At 41.4% G+C, this 23679-nt stretch overlaps 1 protein-coding gene across 5 annotated transcripts in view; it reads left to right on the forward strand.

The window, feature by feature from the left end:
• si:dkey-12j5.1 (uncharacterized) overlaps window positions 1-23679 on the forward strand; it is a 157523-nt gene that overhangs the window by 11732 nt on the left and 122112 nt on the right. For all 5 annotated transcript variants that reach the window (XM_061245226.1, XM_061245194.1, XM_061245201.1 and 2 more), the window contains exon 8: window positions 4566-4634. In XM_061245226.1, the coding sequence (XP_061101210.1) occupies window positions 4566-4634 (69 nt within the window). The remainder of the gene's footprint in view (window positions 1-4565; window positions 4635-23679) is intronic.

Genomic DNA, 23679 nt, shown 5'->3' on the forward strand with positions numbered 1-23679 from the left:
GAGACCATTATCAATTACTTGTGCAGGCAATTTGTTTTTCACAGGCTCTAATTATACTGCCATCACGTTCTGGTGTCTTGCGTGGATGACCCGATTCCAACTTCCAGTAGTTAGTTTCTTCTTTCGGAGATGACATATTGGTGACATTGGAATTCACACACATTCTGCCATAGCTCTAATTGAATTTTTCTGTCTTCTGTTGTCATACTCAGTACTCCGGCCCTCCTTGGCAGTTTTCTTGTGTTATATTCCTTAGGTTATAAAGTACTGTATAAAACTGCTTCAAAAGGATATAGGTCAAGTCTTAATATTCACAGGTTTCCATTCATTGAATATTTGAGTAATATGACCTGTGAGATCTGGATTAGCTGATTATAATTTTTCTCAATACTTATGCCAACTTGGAATAGCGAATGGCATTGTTGTAATATGGTTTAATATCTGTTTAAAAATGCTTGAAATGAATGCAAATATTGGGGATTTGGCAATTTGACTAATACAGTGGAAAAACAACCCATTTGACATAACTGTTTCATTACTTTTGCTTTTAACTGTATATTTAAAAGAGACTAACCTTATTGTTCAGACAGAGGGTCTTTATAATGTGTGAGGGCACGGTCCAAAATTATGTTTTTGTATCAATTGCATGAAATAATATTTGTAAAATTAATGAATGAAATAAACATTGCAATATGTGGTTGCGCATCCTCAAATCATGGCATAGCTTAATTAATAGTTTTGTGATACTGAACAATTTGTACAAAATGATATTTTAGTACTGAGGCTTTCTCCACTGTCTCTTTTATATTCAGTCACGCATTTGAAAGTTACCAGAATCCACACATCTTAAGAGGTGGTCGTCAGTGCAGAATCTGTGGCAGAGACAGGATTTTTTCCCCCTCCACTAGCCTGCTCACAAGTGTAAGAGGGACAGCTTAATTGGGAGTACAGCGGTAGCTCAGAGACCGCCAATAAATGCAAACTTGTTCTGTCAGGAGAGACAAGGTTAGATCCTGTAGTACAGAGCCGAGTGTTTTACAACCGGTATCCTAACCACCACCAACCCCCCCCCCCCCCCCCTTCGCCCACATCCTCAAACTCCCACATTTTTTTAAACCGCGCTAGAGCTCGAAGCCATCCAAAAAATGCAACAGCAGCCCCGAAAAGGAACACTTTGCTTCTGGCGCTATCGATGACGTTGGAAAGATAGATGAAATGTAAACAAGGTTTGATAAGTGCACTTGTCGTCAGCAGAATAATGACTAGCGTGAAGATTGCAGAGGTCTTTTTTTAGTTCCGTTTTCCCCCCACCGTTACTAAGCTGTCATCATCCTTTCTCGCTTTCGACTCGCACACTCAAACCTGCCGGTGCCGTATTTTACAGGCGGCGTCGTAATTATTTCCCGCAATTGGTCTGTGAAATTTAAAGTATATTTAATAATCCTCGCTTTTTTAAATTTTTATAACGGGTTTCATTTCTAAGGTCTGCCTTCATTTTTTTCTCCGCTTATCCAAGCTGCAGTACTCTAATTATGAGCGTAAAATGGAGCCACTGGTCTTGAAATGAGTTCCAGATGGGGAAGAGAGACGTTTTATGCATGTTCATATCCTGCCACTTTTATGGTTCAAACAATCAGGCTTATTAATCTACAGATTATGTAATATTTAATTGTATAATGGGTCTTTAAATCCTCAATTGGTGCACATTGATGCTTGATGGAGGTCACATTTGATAGTTGAAAGTTTTAACTAATTGATTCAAGACACACTTGGACAAACTGATTAAAGCGAATCATTTTGGCAGGAATGGGCTGACTAAAAGACTATGCTCATTTTAATTTGCGCTTTGCAGATGTTCAGAGGTTCCTGTAGTCAAATGCTTAGCCGTATTTTCTCAGTGGATGAGATGGTTGTATTGTTCTATCAAACTGCTCTGCGATTCATGCATTAATGGCAAGTTCAGTTGCTCTTCCTGTCAATCAGTTTTGTTGCAATCATGTTTTTCTTTTAGCACGAACATGCAGTTCAAAAAATTAAAAAAATCAACAAAATTGTGCCCTTCATAATGTTTGGGGAAAAAGACGCCTTATTTCTTGATTTGAGGTGTGTTTAATTGCTTCCTTAATACAGGTATAAGAGAGCTCTCAGCACCTAGTCTTTCCTCGAGTCTTTCAATCACCTTTCAAAACTGTTATTACTGTTTATCAACGTGAGGACTAAAGTTGTGCCAATAAAAGTGAAAGAAGCCATTATGAGACTGGGAAACAAGAATAAAACCGTGAGAGACCGGCCAAACCTTCGGCTTACCAAAAAAACAGTTTGGAACATAATTAAGAAGAGAGCACTGGTGAGCTTATTAATCGCAAAGGGACTGGCAGGCCAAGGGAGACGTCCACAGCTGATTCTGTCCATAATAATGAAAAATCCCCAAACACTTGTCCGACTGATCAGAAACACTTTTCAGGAATCTGGTGTGGAATTGTCAGTGACCACTGTAGACTTCATGAACAGAAATACAGAGGCTGCATCGCAAGATGCAAACCACTGGTTAGCCCCAAAAACAGGATTGCCAGGTTACAGTTTGCCAAGAAGTATTTAAAAGAGAAACCACAGTTCTGGAAAAATGTCCTGTGAACAGATAAGACGAAGATGAACTTATATCAGAGTGATGGCAAGAGCAAAATGTGGAGGAGAGAAGGAACTGCTCAATATCCAAAGCATACCACCTCATCTGTGAAATACGGTGGTGGTGGTGTATGACTGCCGAAGGTACTGGCTCACTTATGGTCATTGATGATATAACTGCTGATGATAGTTTCAAAATGAATTCTGAAGTGTATAGACGCATTGTATCTGCTCAAGTTCAAGCGAATGCCTCAAAACTAATTGACCAACAGCTTATTCTACAGCAAGACAACCATAAGATCCGCACAGCCATTGGGCCCTTGAGCAAGGCCCTTAACCCTGCATTGCTCCAGGGGAGGATTGTCTCCTGCGTCGTCTAGTCAACTGTACGTCGCTCTGGATAAGAGCGTCTGCCAAATGCCAATAATGTAATGTAATGTAATATAATAAGAGTGTCTGCCAAATGCCAATAATGTAATGTAATGCAATGATCCCAATCATACTACTAAAGCAAGAAAGGAGTTTTTCAAAGCTAAAAATTGGACAATTCTTGAGTGGCCAGGTCAATCACCCGATCTGAACCCTATTGAGCATGCCTTTCATATGCTGAAGAGGGAACTTAAGGGGACTAGCCCCCAAAACAAGCGTGAGCTAAAGATGCTGCTGTACAGGCCTGGCAGAGCATCACCAGAGAAGACACCCAGCAACTGGTGATGTCCATGAATCGCAACAGTCATTGCATGCAAAGGGTATGCAACAAGATGCATTGCTGTGTCCCAAATATTATGGTGCCCTGAAATGGGGAGACTGTATACACACTGCTGTAATTTCTACATGATGAAACTAAAATGTATTAAATTGCCCTTAATTAAATATAAAACCTTTTTATTACAAATCTGAAATTGTGCAGTACAGACGCTATTAAGTAAATGGAATCTTTGTCCCAAACATTATGGAGGGCTCTGTACATACTGTAATGTGGTAGTGCTGACTGCAAGCTCTTGTATATCATTTCGCTTCAGTGAATTACTCTGTGGATAAACGGCCCACATGTAGCGCTGAAATAGGGATTTCAGATGGGGCTGACAGACCGCTCCTTGACTAAGGCTTGTGTACACTGTGCTGACTCTGTGTACTGTGTTAAGATGATCGCACAGCTGCAATAGCACAAGTGCAATATTTTAATTATTCAAATATTATGCCATCACCAACAGGCAAAAGCATAAATTGGGGAAAAATGGTCAATCACAACCATAAACTATGATACCCACTGGCGGGTAGACCATTACCTCTGCTCCAACTCCTGTTTCCACACTTAACTGAGAACTGTAGAATGCATGTGTAGTGTTATCTGCTTCTGGTTAATTCTTTATAGTTCTCTATTATTTTTTTTAAATTGTGTAGGAGTGACAGCAGTTATGCAAGTTTGTTGAATCTTCATTCTGTATGTTGCATTTTTGAACACAATATTTTGTATTTTATAGTTGCCACTTGATGATATTTCAATTATTTTAATGGATGAGTAATAATAGAAAGAATTAATATGAAGACCTGTGCAGCTTATTTGCCATTTGTTTCAGATTTCATCTTTTTGATGCACATTTTGCTATTTTCATTGTGCAAAAGTAAAAGTGAAAAGAAAAATCTGTAATGTTTACAAGCTTTTGGAAGCTGTATTCCTTTGTTACCTGGAGCATTTCTTTTGTATGTCCCATTTTACGCAAAATTCAATATGACTGCCAAGGAATAAAATTTACAAGTCATTCTTATTGGGTGGGTAATTTCTACCAGCCAATTATTCCAGGGCTTGCTGGGCCTCATAACAGTATTGTTCTATCTGACTGGGAGCGGTGCACTCTGCTCTAAGGGCTTGGGTCGTATGATATTACAGTTTCCGTTTGTAGTGTACCATTTACAGAATTATATTGTTTCTCCTACAGAGTGGGATTCCTCCATACGAATCCAGAATAACGACAGCCAAGCTGCTTGTTGAGGCAGAAGAATACGAGGTAAGATTTGGGCAATTTACTTACCCTCCCCTCTCCCAGACTCTTTCAGATTCATGAGTTTTCCTCCATGCTTTATGTCACACATCTATATAAATATTTAGGAGCATTGCCTATCCTCCAGTGCACTTTGTTGCGGTTGGATGCCATCAACAGGTTTTGGGAAAATGGTATCAGCCCCATGAAAGTAAAATTGTAAAAAAGTTAAAAAGTCGGCCTTGTTTGCATTAAGAGTGAGTGCCAAATGCTATGTTACACAGTCACCTCTATTTGACCTGCCACTGCTGTGTTGGTGACTTTGCAGTGAAGTGTTTGGACAGTGTTTTGGCTTTGTAATCCAGCACATGGGAATCGAAATAAAACAATGAATCCGAAGATAAAGTGCAGATTGTCAGCTTTAATTTTAGGGCATGGACATCCGTATTGTGTGATCCGTGTCGAAATTGCATCCCTTTTTATAGATAGTACCCCATTTTAGGGGACCAAAAGTAATTGGACAGTGGGCGTCCAATACTGCGCTATATACATGTACTTCTAAATAGTCGGTTCCTCTCCCTGATACCGTTCACATGTTTGTGCATGTGAGTTCCGGTTTGTGCTGTGAGTGTTTCTGTGTCTGTATGGGGCCAACAACAGCGGGATAAATGGTTCCAGGAAAGGTAGACGGCATAGTTTAGTCACATAGTGTACTTTCTCCTGCAGTTACAGCTAACAAGTGATTCAGGTTTCAGCACTGCAATACAATAAAGTTACCCACAACAATAATTCTGTCCACAATAGTTTCCTTTTTTCTCCGAGTAAGGCCTGTAGCAAAAAGCATCGGTTTTTCTTCAGCATCCGTGCCAGTTTTAAGCAACAGGCATAATAAATTCAGGAGAAGATACTTGTTTTGCGCTCTGTCAGTGTGTTCTGAAAATAGCACTGCAAGCTTGTTAGTCCCTACTGTCTGTCTTTAACTGCACTGTGTGGAATCCTGGTGAGTTTTGTGCAGTGGACAGAGCACGCTCTTCAGGACCATGAAACGCATCTTAACTTGTTTCTCACTGAGAGGCTTGTTTGCTGGGATTTATGATGGCAATGGATACATTGAATGCTGAATTCAAGTGTATCACATTTTGCAAAAAAAATATTACCACAAATTTAGTGGCCTCCGTAATGTTTGGGACAAAGACCCATCATTTATTTATTTGCTTCTACTCTGAAATTTGAGATTTGAAATAAAAAAGGAGGTTCATGTTTCATTAAATGGCTTGGATGAGGCATCATAACTGTTGCATGACATGCTTGGACTGAGAGCATGAGATGTGACAAAGGCCTGTTTCTAAGGTGTAATTAAGTTTGAATTTGTTAGTTAGCTGATGCTTTTATCCAAACCGACTGACGGTTGATTTGACTAAGCAGGGGCTGATCCCCCTTGGAGCAATGAGGGGTTAAGGGTGTCGCTCAGAGGCCCAATAGCTGTCTTATCGTGGATCTTATTGTTAGGTGGCCTGTAGCGTAGTGGTTAAGGTAAATGACTGGGACACGCAAGGTTGGTGGTTCTAATACCGGTGTAGCCACAATAAGATCGGCACAGCCCTTGAGCAAGGCCTTTAACCCAAGGCCCTTAATCCAGGGGAGGATTGTCTCCTGCTTAGTCTAAGCAACTGTACATCGCTCTGGATAAGTGCGTCTGCCAAATGCCAATAATGTAATGTAATGTTATCGTGGCTACACCGGGCCTTGAACACCTTCCAGGTCCTAGTCATGTATCTTAACCACTAGACAACAGGCTGCCCCTGTCAGATGGGAAATTGTATCTCTTTTATAATATGTATATCACACGGAGCAGTCGCTTGAGCTGTATTCGGTACCTAGACCTAGTCCATCTGATTTCGAGTCCCGTTGCCAGAATAAAAAAAAGAACCCATCTGAATCAATGAAAATGATATGAGTGGAGTCTCTGCGGATAAGTGCCCCTGCTAAGCAAATGGTGTTTGCTCCCTTTAGTGAAAACCTCCTTTTTCATAAAGCTAAGGTTATTTGTTTAATAATGCAAGAGTGTGTGATTTCCCAGAATGCTCTCCCACGACCTTTCTGTGCAGAACGGCTTGCCTGTTGGCTCCGCTCTGCTTTGCACCGTGTCTTTGAACTGTGAAGTGGAGCCGAAATGGTGCACGGCTCCAACAGACAGTGGGCATGAAGCCTTTTTCTTTTGTTGCTATTCACGGCTGGATCAAAAAGCTGGATGCTCAGTAATTTGAGGAGTGCCATTTCAGGACGGCCATTAAATATTTAACCTCAGCCAGTGTCCGCAGGCACCTTTGGGTGCCTTCCAGTTTGGCTGGTGTGTACTGCGCAGACCATGGGATATTATTTCATACATACAGACACAGGGTATTATTTCATAAACAGCAGTTCAAAGGGAACTTTATTCCCTTCTGTAACTGATAAAGTAGTTTAAATATTATTTAACAATGAAGATTCCGAGTTAATTAGTTTCATGATGGATGTGACATGTACATTTATTTACTGCATACTCTTCAAATTATGCAAACTGAATTTATATAAATTATTCTACTTTAATATGAATCATGTTAACAAGCTGACTTGGAAATATCTGGCGTGTTCAATTTATCAGCTTAGCAACTGAACTTTCCCTGGGTTTAATTTAGTGTTGCCTTATTATATAAGCTTTGAGGACAGCTTTTATATTAAGGCATTCGTGGTCTAGAATTTATTATCTTTCTTCAGATTTGGCTCTGATTTTCTCTTTTTAAAAATAAGAATTTTAATACTGTATATATGGTCATGTTTGACCCATCCACCTTCACAGCCTGACAAAACAAAGCAGTTGAACAAGCAATGAAAAGCTTTTCTGCAGCCATATTCAGTGCAGCTGCGCAGCAGGTAGGTCTTGGAACAGAAGCCTGTGAGCCATTTACCTTGTAATGTAGGGAATGGGTTTTAGCGCCAAAATGCCGTGCTGAAACACTAGGGTGCTTTCCGTAACAAATGGTAAATGGACTGCATTTATATAGCACTGTTATCCAAAGCGCTTTACAATTGATGCCTCTTATTCACCCATTCACTCCCGCCAAGGCACAGTACCAGCCAGCTCATCGGGACCAATTGGGGGTTAGGCATCTACTTCGACACACCCAGGGCGGGGAATTGAACCGGCAACCGTCCGACTGCCAGACAACCGCTCTTAGCTCCTGAGCTAATGCTGCTAATATCTGAGCCAGAATGGCAGGCTGCCATAGTAAAAGGCAAGAGGCCACAGGTGTGCTGAGGGCAGGAAACTTTGTTGTTCAGTGGTTGACAATATCTTGTCCGCAATCATAATTCTTCTGCCATTCTTCTGGCACCAGCATCCACGTCAGTCCCACAGCCCTAGGTATGTCGAAGTGTTCCTGAAGCCTAACCCCCCCAATCGCTCCTTAGCTGGTCGGTGCCTTGCCTATTGTTTTTGGTGTTTGTTTGAGAGAGTGTTTGTGTGTGTGAGAGCGTGTCGATGAGTTGACTGTAAAGGGCTTTGGATAAAAGTGCTATATAAATGCCTTTGTATATAAAGACATTCTGTACCAGCAGCACTCAGTGAACAGTTGCTGGCTCATGGAATGGATTTTCTATGCAGCCGCTGCTGCACTTCAGAATACAGCACCTTAAGAATACAATACCTTTTTCTGGTGGCCATGACGACCACTTATTTGCTACTCCCTTTACCTTTTCTCTACACATTAGCTGTGCGTCACAGCACGGTCGGTGGCCATGCTACTGCTCTCTGAAAGCAGCTTTTGTGATGTGTATGACCTCTAGTGAATACAGACAAATGTGCTCTTGTATGAAAACCCTTTGGTGTTTCCAAGAAATGCCTGCATTTTGAGAGGTTGGCCCATCCTTGAAACATGTTGATCTGTAAGCCACCATGTTTGTTGACAACCGCACAAAGTCGTAGCTATCCCTTGTTAGCTATCGCATGTTCCTTTGCATGTATTGTAATCGTCACCTAACCGCAGACGTGTTACTTGTACACAAATATAGCCCTGGCGCTCACATTCATACGGCGGCCACGTGTACTTGACGACCATTTCTCGTTCTTCCGCTGGCTGGCTGCTTCAGACAGGTTTCACTAGATAAGATTATGAGAACGGGCCATTCAACTCATCTCAGCTGATGATATGCACACAGGCTTGGGGGAATCCAGGCCTGTGCCAAACCTTAAACGAACCCAAGGTTTCTGCCTCTGCTGTACTTACGTAGGACTCGGTCATCCTCTTCAGTGTTTTACTTGCTGTTCCCTAGGCCATGCCAGACTTCAGCCGGGGAGAGAACAGTCTGAGCAGAGAATGTACAAGTGCAGGCGCGGTCTTTTATTGAAAGACTAAAGAAAAAAGCGGGATGTCCTCCCCTCATTACGGCTGCTGGATTGATGTGGATGGCGGCGCCGGTTGGCAGGGGGAAGTCTTTTATTCCGGCAGAGTCGGTAGCGGTGATGTGACGCGTGTCAGGGAGCTAACCTCGTATCGGCAGGCCTTTGCTGCGGACCGGCTTCAGTGAGGTCGTCAACACGGGCCGAGAAGGTGCTGACAGGGGGAGCTTGATCTCTCTCGATCTCTCCCTTTCCTCCCCCGCTCTTGTTCTCTCCCTCCCTCCCTCCCTCCCTCCCTCCACGGTACCTTCTCCTGAGCGAGAGCTCGCCGGAACGGGAGGACTGTGCTTCCCTCGCGGCGTCTGCCGACACTTTGAAAGAAGACATTCCCTTTTTAATGATGCGGGGGATTTAATTTCCTTAACAACTGGAGATGAAATATTACCCCCGCGAACGTGTAAACCTGCTGTTATGCTAACTGCTTTCGGCGAAGTTGTTGTATTTGTTCCTTCTGATAAACAGGGCAATTATTCTGCCCGGCAAACATCAAGGGAATTCATATGCTGTTTAAGTATAATGGCTACTGGAACGCAGAATTCTGCTAATTAAAGCAAGAGTATTGTTTCAGATATGCAGTTGAGCACACTTTGTTAAATGAAACATTCCGGACTTTTAGTTTTTTTAAAATAATGATCTGCAGAAGCTGGGAAATAGGACCTCATAAATCCAGCTGTCGGTGGTCACCAACTTGGAAAATGGAGAGATCTCCCGCCGACCCGAAACATGAAGCATGTGATGAACTTGAAATAAGATGGCCGTGATAATGCCTCTTGGCTAAATAACGGGGTTGGTTACCGGAAAAGGGAGTGTGGGTGTGGAGAGGAGATGTTGCCATTTGGTATAGAAAACACACACGTAGGTTATTGGGGCCTAGGTATCTTGAAGGCCATCTTGTCAACCCCTGAGGGTCAGTATGAACGTCTTGACCTCAATCTTAGTTAGGTTACAGAAGTGCTATTAAAATTCATAGCAGTCTTTGTTTCCCAGCCAAGGCAGGCCAAGACATAAAGCCAGACTGTTGCTACCAGTACCTCTGCATTCAGCTCAGAACAAGGGCTCCTGCTCAAAGTGGATTTCCCTGCTCATCATTTGAACGACGTCTGCCTCTATTCCCATTATAGCCACAGGAACTGATTTCCTGAGACCCAGAGCTGGGTTATAGGGCCTAAGTGACTGATTGGAATTCCGGAGATTAAATCAGGGGGCATCGGTATACCGGCAGCATCGTGGCTATACCAACGGCTCCTTAACTTTAAACCTCCGTTTCATTCTTCCTCGTCTCCAAAAAAACTTTAGTTTTCAAAACATTTCTCGACAATCAATGAGAATTGTGTCAAAAGTAATCTCCCGGTGTGTACTCCAGGGTCCGTTCTTTGAAAGCTGTTCAGTAGATTGGGCTCTGTTTACTCGGTTGCTGTTTTTATTGAAACTTTTTCTTTTTTTTTTCGCCTTCAGTTTCTCTCCGGTTTTATCATTCCCTGCCTTATCAAGGATCTGAAGAAAGCCGCTCTTTCTGGAATGCTGTCTTGGGGTTCGGAGGTTCTCGGTTCAGAGCCTCCCAGCTTCTCTCCTCCCGTCTTCTCTCGCGGTTTTTATTTCCCTTTCCCCCCCAGGAGAGAAACATCTCATTTGATGGGACTCCGGATTGTTGTCAGACGGCTCTTTAAAAATGAAAGCACTGCAGTGCAGAATTTCTGCTGCGTCATTTTGTCTCCCGCTCACACGAGTTCCGCAACCCTCCCCGCCGAGCTAGGACGTGTACCGGGGTTGTCATTCAGCTACCGTCGCTGCTCAAATGTAGACAATGTATAATTTCTGAAAATATTGTTTGTCCATATGGATCGCTTTGGCATTCTTATGTCGCTGTTCTTCCCTTTTGCTTGGACATAATGCAGTGTAAGCAGAATAGAATTGTGATGTGATGCATTTTCCTTTAAGACGGGGCTCTTTTATTTCCTGTGATGTATGATATATTGACAGCACCTTTTAAACCGGAGTGTGGTTTTTACACGGTGACCTGGGTTTTCAGTTGACAACTTTTGATGGTTTCCTTCTATGAAACTATGATGATATACGTACATCACCTTTTAAACCAGGCTGTGGTTTGTACATGGTGACTTGGGTTTTTGATGGTTTCCTTCTATGAAACTATGAAGTTTCTTGATTTCAAGTAATTATTTAGCAAATTGCTTGTCATTAGATTTAATTGATGAAAGTCGTAGTCTCCCCCGGCCAAGGATATTTGAAAATGTTTCACAGACCTAGAAACCCCTTAGTTCCGCAAAGCACATTCAATTTGGCAAGTTTAGCGATTAGCCTTTGTGGGCCGGGGGCAATGCTGGAATGTGACCAGATATTAGAGTAATCTATTTGGTAAGCTGTGTTTTAATGAGCCTACTTAATTGAATCATCTCCAGATTTAAAATATATAGTGCTGTTTTGCTCACTGCTACGATCACAGGTTACGATGTTATAGTAGAAAACTTCACTGAAAGTTCAAATAAAAATATAAAAAAATACAAAAAAGTATTTATTTAAATCTTTGAACTCACTGCAGAAAGTGCTGAACTAATAGTGAAAATAGAACTGAAAGTACATACAGACTTGTTTTTTGTTTTTTAAACTCACTTATATCTGGCAAGTTCTGAAATTGCTCTTTTCCTTCCATGATCAGCGAATTATGTCTCATTTTGTTTTGCATTGTGGGGAACACCACTCAGAAATATGTTCAATCATACTCGCTATTCCAAAAAACGAATCCCATATCATGTGCCTCCTCTCTGTATTTCCTCTGTTCATTTGGAATGTCATAATTGCACGGGGCGGCACGGATGGCGCAGTGGGTAGCACTGCCGCCTCACAGCAAGGAGGTCCTGGGTTCGAATCCCCGTCGGCCGGGGCCTCTCTGTGCGGAGTTTGCATGTTCTCCCCGTGTCTGCGTGGGTTTCCTCCGGGTACTCCGGTTTCCTCCCACAGTCCAAAGACATGCACGTTAGGCTGATTGGAGAGTCTAAATTGCCCGTAGGTATGAGTGTGTGAGTGAATGGTGTGTGTGCCCTGCGATGGACTGGCGACCTGTCCAGGGTGTATTCCTGCCTTTCGCCCAATGTATGCTGGGATAGGCTCCAGCCCCCCTGCGACCCTGTTCAGGATAAGCGGGTTCAGATAATGGATGGATGGATGGATAATTGCACGGCTCTGCCAACATTGAAGTGCTCTAAGTTTGCAAATGGCTGTCCTGACACGCGTGTCCATCAAAATGCCTCTTTTTTTGCTCTTCAGTCCACCAGCTGAGCTCTGCAGTTGAACGAGCTGCAGAGCTGAACTAATGTATCGGGTGCGGGTGCCCAATCAAGCAGAGGAGTCACTGAGAAGCAGGTGGGGGGGTTGAATGCTCCTTCGCTGCAAGACGAATGTTTTCACTTAAGTACTTCAAACTAACTTGAGGGTCGGGACATCGGAGGATGATTAATGCGCTTAATCCTGTTTTCTCACTTTGATGGGATTTCAATATATGGGGTGAAATCATTTTAGCCTCTTGAAAATATTGCATGGTACATTTAAGCTAAAAAATAAATATACTTCCACTTTCCCCCAATTTGGAAAGTCCAAATTGTGCATTTGTGCTTGCTGTTGCAGCCTGTTGCAGCCTCCCAAATTGCGGACGAGACAAGCTCCCCTCTGAAAAGTTTCTGCTTTTTGTTTCTTCTGCTTGATCAGAGCCGGTGCATGAGTGTCATATGAGTACTAGAGTCCTAATCTATTAGAGCAGGGGTGCCCAACAAGGGCCGATCCATTTCAGGATTTTGTGCCAACTTAATTATGTTCTTGACTCAATCATATCTTATCTGACATGTGTATGAGTACCGGCTACAGCTGCAGACTGCAAGTCTATCCAAATTATTTAACTGTGCTCAAGTACAGGCTTGAACCAGGGTAAATTATAGAGCTGTCAGCAAATTAAAAACAAGGCAATTGGTTGGAACAAAAAGGGCCGGAGTTGTGCACCCCTGGTGCATTAGGGGGACCTGCTGATAAAATAGCTGATGATAGCCGGGTTCTTCCCAAGATCTTTGTCATCGGGGACTTTTTTTTGAGGGTTTTTCTCCCCACTAGGGAGTTTATTTCTTTATTTATTTTTTAAACCTTGTGTTGTTTGTGCGCTTAGGGCTGGTATTTCCCCCTTTTTGTCTTTCTTCTTCTCTCTGTTCTCTGTTCTCTGTTACTCTGGGAAGCGTCTTTTGGACAGTCTTCTGTGAAAAGCGCTACACAAATAAAATTGAACTGAATGATGATTCAATTAACTGCGAACTTAGAACTATCAGACGATTAGCTTGATAATGTTGGTTCGGAAAAACATCGATCAAGATCGCAAGCTGTGTTGCTTACAATGACTAATCATAGCCGTAAAACACACCTATTTAATTCTTCTTTTAATTAACAACATTATTTAACTTTTTTTTATTGTTCTTAATTACTCTTAATTCATTGTTTTTTGTGTGTGTATTGTATTTTTTCAGTATTGTCGTTTTCCTGGTTTTACTATCGGTGATATATTTATTATATGGTCTTGTTTGGCTCTACCGTATAATAATTTACATTATTTTATTGCTCTAAACTTTGAGTTGCATGCCTTGCATGAAAGGTAAATGGTAAATGGTTGGCATTTATATAGCGCCTTTATCCAAAGAGCTGTACAATTGATGCTTCTCATTCACCCATTCATACACACACTCACACACCGACGGTGATTGGCTGCCATGCAAGGCGCCAACCAGCTCGTCAGGAGCATTTGGGGGTTAGGTGTCTTGCTCAGGGACACTTCGACACAGCCCAGGCAGGGGATCGAACCGGCAACCCTCCGACTGCCAGACGACTGCTCTTACTGTTGTTATTATTATTATTATTATTATTATAATCTCTTTTCAAAACAAACTGTGAACTTAACTAAGCAAATTTGAATGGCAATTCTCTGCTTCCGTCGGCATACTGCTTTTGTAGATGTCTCTCTGGATTTCCAGCAGGCTTGCAAGGGAAGGAGGGAGAGGTCCCACTGGCCCACTGGCTCCCAGTCTCTGGCACTCACATCAAATGGTGCTGGTGATACTGTAGTTACACCTGTTTCATACTCATTCATTGATTTGCTTGATTGGTGGTTTAATTTTCTCTCCAGCTGAACCGTTTCTATGCTTGCCCTGATCTTTTAATAAGATCAGCTTTTGTCCATCTCGGTCTGCAGTGAAATGTTAATGTGCATTGGGTTTACTGGTTGGTTAGAAATCAAATCCAGCCAAAGGATTTGAGCGTCCGCATTAAATTTGTTTGCGTGCAGCTGGCACTCGAAAGAACCACAGCTTGTAATCTTTTGCTGTAAAGAGGTTTAGGATTTATCTCCAAATTAGCTTCTCGTTACACGGACATCGTCCTATTAATTAGTGTTTTACCTTCTAATCTGCTGGGTTAAGAGTTGTATGCATGGCAATCAAACAAAGCATAACATGCTCTTCCGACACGTTTCTGGGATTTCGCCTTGTGAACACCCAGGGGACTAGTTTTTGGGCATGAAAAATGTTCCTTTTGAAGTACCTCTTTATCCCTCTCATTTTTTGCGCTCTTACTTGCCCATGACACTGAACTGAAACTTCAGTACTTGTGAGATATTTTAATTTGAATCTGGCCCACATCTCAAGAAAGAGGCGGTTTTAACGTTGGTATGCAAGGTGTAAATGATTTGGAGTGAACAAGGAAAAAAAATAATTTGGAACAAAATATAATGTTCTATTTGCATTATTACTTTTAGTAGTTTAATTTTTTTGCCCCGAGAGTGCTGAATAAGATGGGAGAAAATTGATGGGTATTTCTTTTGCAGGCTCTAAGCCCTTTATTGAATTCAATTATAATATGTGGAATATATCCAGGGTATTTTAATTAAAGATAGAGAGGAGAATGTAAAACTGAAACAAATTCCATCTTCTGTTGGTCTGTAAGGTTCGTATTAACTGTGCCATTTCCTGAAGTTGCATTTTGATGATTACCTGCATTAGATGGGTAAATCTTAGGCATTGGGTCCTTGAATTATTCTAATTAACAACCGGACACATTACAGTAAACGCGGAGTCGGTGTTCTGTTTTTCTCTTTATGCACAGCTTAGGATCCTATAACGTGCACCGCACTGTGTCTCCCTTCTCCTCGTATCCATTTGTGTTTGAACTGGACAAAACTATTTAGGGAGACCTCGGTAGTGAGTGCAGCCAAATGTAAATACTTGTTTATTAATTCCATTTCAAGCTGTTTGAGGTCGCACAATAAGGAGACAAGGGAGTGTTTCCAATTTAGTTCAATCCTTCAAGCGTATCTCAGAGTCGCCTTTTATTACATGCTGAAATCCACCTGCGTTACGATAACCATGTGTACGCTAATGAACGCACAGTAACGTTCAGCCGCCTCAACACTACGCACAACCTCAAAGAAGTACCAGTGGAGCACAAAGTGATAAGACAAGCAGGGGTTTACTGTACAGCGAGGCAAGCTGTTGTATACTTAACCTAAAGATGTTATCCTAAAGATAAACTGTACAAACTACAAAACTACTCTGCACAGTTCTCAAGGCAGCCAATGGGAACATGGAGCCCATGGCAGAGTGGAAAATGGTAAATGGTCCTCCATTCAAAAGTCCAAAATTACAATACCACGTGGATGGTCCCTAGCAGGAATTGGGAGTAGTCATTACAACACTAGGATACAGCTGACGATCTAACTAGCTCTTTATAGAAAAAGTTTGGGTTATGCTTAAAAAAAAAAAAAAGGTTGAATTGGCATTCACTAAGGTGGTTGTTAACTAAATAACTACTGAGAACTCAATCTGGACAGCTTTTGTTTATGTATTTGTACATCAAGTCATATTAATAGCTATATTAGTTAATGTCAATTCATAATTGTTAATAGTGAGCAAGTTTATCCTATGATTTGCTAATTTATTAATATTCCTGTAACTAATACATTAAGAAATAAATTTACTAATGAACAGTTCATTTAATTCAATTTGTTCATCAATTGAATAAATGTTAACAACTACATTAGTTAATGGCATTTCATGTACTTTATGTGTAACCAAAGTTTGTAGTCACAGTGTTGACCGGGTCGTCAGGAACAGGGCAGATGGCAGACAACGAACAATGGACTACGGACTACGGACAATGGACTACGGACTATGGACTGCAGACTAATGGGAAAGAATGCACATTATATTTATGTAGTCCTGAATCTGTTTAGTAATGCTGCTCTATGACGGTCCTTGGTGTCCTCAGAAACGGCATTACTAAACAGATTCAGGACTATGTAATCATAATGTGCATTTTTTCCATTAGTCCGCAGTCCATTGTCCACTGTCCACACGGGCCATTATCCGTAGTCGGACGGTTGCCAGGCGATATCTAGATGGCTCTGTGCGTCTCTGTGTCCTACAGCCAGGCTCTCCTCACCGGGACCGTAATGTCAGCAGCGGCACAGGAACCGAAAGGAAACACAAAAAACCCAATTTATCCAAACAGTCGGAAGTGCAAGGGATTTTTGTTGAGGAGGAAATGCCTATTTTATTTTGCCAGAGTATATTTGCAAAGTGATATCAACCCACACACATTTCTTCTCGAGCGGGCGGAAGTTTTACAGAGGGGCAAAGTGGATATCCCTGCATTAAGGAAATCTCACGGATGAATTGTTATCTGTTCAGAGAACTCAGAAGGGTCCTTCGCTCACAACGGAAGCGGGGCCAATTTCTCCTGCCGTCTCTGTTCCGACACTTTCTTTGAAAGGATGCCAATGAGCGTGAGGTAAAGGTGGCTGGTGCACCAGAAACATCACAGGAGCTTTCAATTCACTCCCCTGCGCTGTAGGCAGACGACTGCGAAGTTTCCTTTCATTGTGCAGGGCTCGCTCGCTCTGTCAAGTACAAACAGAAACTCCAGGATTTTATTTATGATCTCTCCTTATTGAGGATTTGAGGATTTGCCGGACGGGATCTCGGCCAAAACCCGGGAACGGCGCGGCATGGCGTGCGCGCACCGCTGTCCTTCGCCTTCAGTTCTCTATCTGCGAGGCCGCCGGGTTCTTGTAAGACATTAAGCTGAAAGGAGCGCTGCAGAGAAGGTTCCGGATGAGCTCCGTCCCCCCGCCCGGTCCTCAGAGCTCCACAAAGGGCCGAAGCCGCACAGCTGCGGGAAGACGAGGGGCAGGGCAATTTTCCCCCGACTTGCGCCCGCATTCACCGAATCTCCGGGGAGAGCTGCTCCCCAAACCCAAACGCCACCCACCCCGTCCCGCCCCCCCGCTCGACACGGATTGGAGTTTTCTCCTCCGCCCGTCACCCGCTCTAACTTTCTGCCCTTCCCCAATTCCGCCGTGATGGAAGGCATTATCATTTCATCTTTTAATGGCGCTCTGTTGCCAGCTCAGCTCACAGCGCATTTACAAGGCTTCTTAATGGCCTCCCAGATGGCACCCTTCGTCGTGCGGAATTTGGTACATCGACACCGAAAAGAAAAAAAGGAAAAAGTGGTGGGAAGCCATCGGAGAGATGAAATGTTAAGCGCTCCAGTGTCTGATGAGAAGAGAGGGGGAAGAATTACAGACTTGCAGACAAGTGGAGCTCACTATATCTCCCATTTTAAGCACTGCGGTTAGGATAGGAAAGTGGACTTAAAGACAGACTGAATTCACCTTTTCCTCAATTCTGTCAATTCTATGTTACCGTACAGACATATCTTAAAGTATACATTCCAAAATATTGTAATACCTGCATATTTTCACACCAAAACATTTTATTTTTTATTTTTACAATCCACTTCCTTCCAGATCAAATGTCTATCAATTTTCCCTTCCCCTCCAATCAATATCCTTTAACACAAAACCACATATTCTACCCCCCAGAGCTATAGGCTACAGTTCTGCTTCCCCCTCCTCATTTAGTTGGTGAAATCGACTCCCCGCCCTCCAAAAACTCGCCCCGAAAGCAGTTTAACTATCTCGTAAGCTCGTGCTCGTCCGTTTCAGCTTGTCTTTTAGAACTTTTGATCTGTAATGGCTATTTTCTTAAATCAGGTCTTAACTGGAATTACCATGGTTACTGTGCAGATAAGATTTGAGAGGATGTTTCTGTAATACTGCCCCAAGGTTTTAAATGGCGATGAACAGGCAGCATCACCAAAAGTCGCTTTGTAGACAGGTCACTTGGTGTATAATTGCATTCACACTTTTCAAATTGTGAATTGAATAATTTGGAAGCCAAACTGCCTATGCCTAATCATTTATTGTTAAGGTTTATTTAAAATTTTAAAATGTATATTGGAATCTTATCAAAGTGAAACGTTGCTGCCTATGAAACTAAAAAAGACCAAACGGATTAGTTTAGAATGTGTTATTTTTCTTGCTACTGACAGATGGCTTTAGTCAACCAGTATAGACATTGCGGTGATGCTAATTAGGTCCTGGAATCCTGCCCCAAGTCTTCAGTGACACATTTTACTTATTTCTACATCAAGGGCCTGCCGATTTCACTCGATTTGATGTGCTCACATTTTGTGTGAAATCTGAAAAGCTTTACACATAAAAAAATGTACAGTTAAACTGAAAACCTGCTGGGTAAAAAATGTAAAAATCAGTAGCTAGACCAACTAGAGCCACCATCTCAGAAGCCTGGAGGCCTTCCATGTAAGATGTGTTCAGAAGATCCTTGGCATCAGTTGAAAGGACCACACACAGAGGTGCTACTGGTGGCCAGAAGAAGCTGTTCATTGACAAAATGAAGACCACACTGAAGAGAGGTCTGATCAACCTGTAAAAAACTGTTTCCACATTGGGGAATCATGCATGCAATCAGTGAGTGAGTTAGGGACGATCTCTCTTATAACACTTTAAAAATAAGGGAAAAATATTTTAGTCAAATGTATTTTTTGTAGGAAATATTGAAATAATAATAATTATAGTAATGATTTATGATCATTTATGATGAGCATATTAATTTCTGAAATTATTCTTATGAAATTATTAAATTTATTTATTTCAGAGATTGATCAAAGAACCACACAAACATACATACAAAATAATATGGGTCCTTTATAACCCATGTTGCCAAATTTGGGGTCGTAATACAAATATGAAGGAAAATAAGGAAGGAAAAACAAATATGATTACCAAAAACAAGATTATTAGTGAATACCTTGAATATCAAATAAGTAAATTAACTAATTAAAAAGAGGTAACAAAGAGACTCTCAGCTATGCCTCAAATTCCATTGGAAATAAATACGGGTCCATTTGGACCCATGTAGGGTGTTTGATGGTAGTGATACAAAAACACTTTTTATTCTAAAAGTAAAAGCTTTCATCATTAAAAAAACAAATACTATATAATGAAATTATGATTTTTTTTTCAATAGTGCAAAAAGAAACTTTCCCTGGTCCATTTGGACCCGTGTTGTGCATTGTAGGGCTTGTTTATTGGAACAAATTAAATAATGTAAACCCCGCCCCAGGGCAAGATAGCTGGAACACAGAATTAAAATTTTTAAAATTTATTTAAGATTTATTTGGCAGAGACAACATTTTAGTCCACACAATGTAAGAATGTGTCAGAGTTGGAGGCTAGTTTACATCTGTCGTCCCCAGCAGGTCAACAACATAACTACTACAATAAAGGTACATTACATTAAAAAAACATTAACAGTACAACAGCAATAAAAAGAATCAGTAAATGCAATGTCTGCACTTTGAATGGTACACACAGGTGCTGGAGATTAATTATGGTTACAGCTCTGGTGTTCTTTGGGACAGTTTTTTTTGGACAGTCCAAGGCTTGTGCAGGTCCTGAATTTGTGGACAGAGAAGGCTGAATGTCCAAAAGTACTCCTTCTGAACAGAACAAGAAAATCCCCTCAGGATGTGGACCTTGTGGGTCTGTCATTCACCTTCCCGACCAAAAACGGACTCACGGGGGGGTACGACCATGAAGGTGTCATTATAGAGTCTAAGTAGGGGGGTTCCCCGGTGTCCTGGCTAAAATCCCAACCCTGGCACTTTCAACCTGGCACCTAATCATCCCCTGATTCAATTAGCAAAAGCATTACTCTCTCCCTCTCCACCTCAGCTGGTGTGTGGTGAGCGTTCTGGTGCAAAATGACACCCAGGTTGGTGCTATCACACTGGTGCCGGTTGAGGCGAGTTTCCCCATCATCACTATTAGTGCTTTGACTTCTGATCAATCTAAATAAAAAATATTGTTGTTGTCAGTTCTAACACCTAGGAGACTGAAATGTGCATGGCGCTCACTTGGTGCAGCCTGAAGAGAATCTGGTACACTGGGGGAGTACCGGAACAACGCAGTGGTACAGTTCAATCTCGGCTCCAATCCTCTCTCACGTTTTGTTTGCTTTTCGTACGGCTGATGGGAAATTATCTTCGCTCGGTGTGTCCACTGGGTGCGCTTCCCTCTGGCATTTTTTTTACTCTCTGTGATGAAGTAATTTATTTTCCCTTTCTCCCTCTCGATGCATCAGTTATTGTAACAGGCAGTATATATGTGAACATGAAAAAACTATTTTCCATAGGTGTTTGGTCTTTATATTGATAGTGAGAAATGCAATTATCATGCCTAGTCTCACCCTTTATTTTTATTATAAGAACAAAGTTAATCACTGTCAAGTTCCCACAAACACCCGCTGGCTAAAGTCAAACATCACTTTAAACACTTTTGCCTCTAAATCTGGAAAATATAGAAAGGACGCATAATCAGGTTTGTTGGCCAAAGGCACTCTTGCGTCCAATATTCTGTATTTACTCAAAGCACCCAGTCTGAGGTGTGAACCAAAGCTTGCAGAGTGTGTATTCCCAGCTCTGTAGGTGCAAATCTTAATGCCAATCACACATACACACACACACACTGAGCTAAGAATAACAGCGCTATCAATGCTCTTTGCTGTAAGTGGGCATTTTTGCATGATAAAATTGAGATTTTAATTTTTTTTCCCATTTTTTGAGCCGGCTCCGAGCAGTCTATTTTATTACAAAGACTGTTCACAAGAGGTGTTCAAGAGTGTTGTTCGACAGACAGGACTGAATGAGATTAAATTATATTAAGTGCCGTCCATAAGTATTTGGACAGGGCTACAATTTCTGTTCTTTTGGCTTTGTACTCCAGCGCTCTTGGAATTGAAGGTGACAGTCCAACCTCATATTTCTTGTATCATTTAAAATCTAATCTGCCAAAACAACCAAAGAATGTGTCACTGTCCATATACTGACCAGTGATAAAATGCCAGAACACATTTATTTACAGGGTAGTGATTAGTTAAATATTCAGATGTGAATATATCAGACTAAGACAATCAATTCATTTGTTGTCCTTTCTTACGAATGATGACGAGAAATAAATTTTACTGAGCGTAGTAGTATCTTGGCCCCTGAACAAGGAGACACAGTACGGTTAGCACCGAGAAATAACAGGGAATGGTGGTTTGAAACTCTGAGCTTGGATATTATGCTTCTATGTGGAACTTGTTCATCATGCTAATAGTTCAGTTTATGATTAATAGATTTCAGGGGGCAGCAGTAGCTAGTATTTTTAAAACGCATAAATCCTGAAATATGGGGAAATGGTTCTTTTCTGAAGGTTATGGAGGGTGGCTGCAAGTGGAATTGCGCACCATCATATATTACCAGAAATAAAATTGATTCCCGTGGACCTTAGAATTTGTACGACCGCCTTCCTCAGAGCACCCTTGAATAATCTCAAAATTTTTCAGTCCCATAGATTCTCACCGACAAGAAGGTAAAAAAAAAATTAAATAAAAATCGCTTTGTTTTAGATTCATCTTAAAAAAAAAAAAAAAAGTGCTGCGAATACAATTTCCCCCCCAATCCTCGTCTCGTTTTATATGCAATTATCAGAAGCAGTGAAACAAGGAATGAATCATTGATGAGGTGTTAGCCAAAATTAACGAAGCGCACAAAGACATGCCTCGTACCTGCAGCTCTGCAGGAGACAGTGATCGCCCATGTATCTGATTAAAGTCCTGTTTGGTCTCGCTACTGAAGCAGTTACATTTAATTAACGGGTTCTGTTTGCTCTATCGGAAATTACTAGACTACGGCTTGCATTCTTCTGCAGGAACTAATAATCTCTTCAGTGATTTATCGATCGACGCCACCTTATCTCCTCTGAGAGCCATTCTCAACACAAAAAATTTCTCCCGATTCCAACCAATAGAAAAGTCTGCATTTTGTCTATATTCCCTAGACCTCGTTATCTGATATTTGACAGACTATTGAAGGCTCAGACCCCATTACTTTTTTCTTTGCTTGGCTTTTTTCTTCTTTGCTCTTTTGGAGGACTATATGGAAAGCTTGAGACTTGATGTATGTGCCATAATAATTTTGTGCTAACAGCTGTTATGTGGCCTATGCTACTGGCAATGCTACTTAGTGTGTCATTAAAAGTAGCAGTTTCCAGAACATTCTGGGCAGTTTTGTTGTCTGAATTGGCTTTTATTCGGTTTCACTTCAATGGCTGTTTTCTGTGGTTTTTTCCCCATTTGTTATAGATTAAATCAAACCGAAGTAAATCGAACAAGATGAGTGACTGTGCCTGGCCCAATTTTTTTCTGGTTTGCCAGAATAATAAACTGTCAGACATTAAATTCACATCCTTCAGCATAACAAACAATTGATGCCTTTCATGGATTCACTGGCGGTAATGGAGTGGAGTTTTATCAAGCCAGCGGTATGATGAGGTTGTCCCTATAAATTAGTTATTTAATGATTTGCATGGTACTTCTGTCATTTGCTCCGGTGGAATATTAGGCCTTTACAGCCTTTCAGAGCTTGAACCAGTGGAAATACTGCTACTTGATTCTCAGTGTTCCAGGTCTATGTTCTTTCTATTGCAGAATATTCTCATACATTGTCCCCTTTTTTGCCTGGCATATTAATGGTCATGTTCTCTGTAAATTTATTTGACTGGCGTCCAAATGTTGTCAAGGGTAACCTGAGAGTCATTCTCGAGGAATGTTTAAAGTGATAAAGGAATCCATTTAGCAATTGTTGAAATGTTCATTGCAAAATCTGGCACTAGACACGCTAACGATCTGCAAATATGATAATAAATGATCAAGCAGAACAGGATAATCAGATTTTCTTCCACAAAATTGAAAAAGCTGTCCTCTCTCTTCAAATTTATGTTCTGCAAACCACCTCAAGAAACCAAAGCTGACCATTTACTTGTAATGTTCATTACTTTGTTTAAAATAATTCCTTTTTATTAGTTCATCCCAGCAACACTGACAAGATGTGATGTGCCGTCGTAAATCAAGTTAATGGCTTTGAGTTGGCCAGGCGTTCTCGTTTTTGGACACTGAAAATCAACCTGCAAATACGTGAACACCAGGTCATTTAATTTTCTATGGCAGATGTCATTAGCACCGAGCTTGCCGCTGTGTTAGTTGCCATTGCTACTCTCGAATGTTTCTCATAACCCAAAATGGTTTTGTTTTAGCTGCAACATCATCTGCTTTGAATAGAACCGGTGCACACTGCAAAACACTGCTGTACTCAACAAAAGAGTTATGTAGGCCAAACCAATACCAA

The sequence above is a fragment of the Conger conger genome, chromosome 1 (assembly GCF_963514075.1).
Source record: "Conger conger chromosome 1, fConCon1.1, whole genome shotgun sequence".
Taxonomy (NCBI): domain Eukaryota; kingdom Metazoa; phylum Chordata; class Actinopteri; order Anguilliformes; family Congridae; genus Conger; species Conger conger.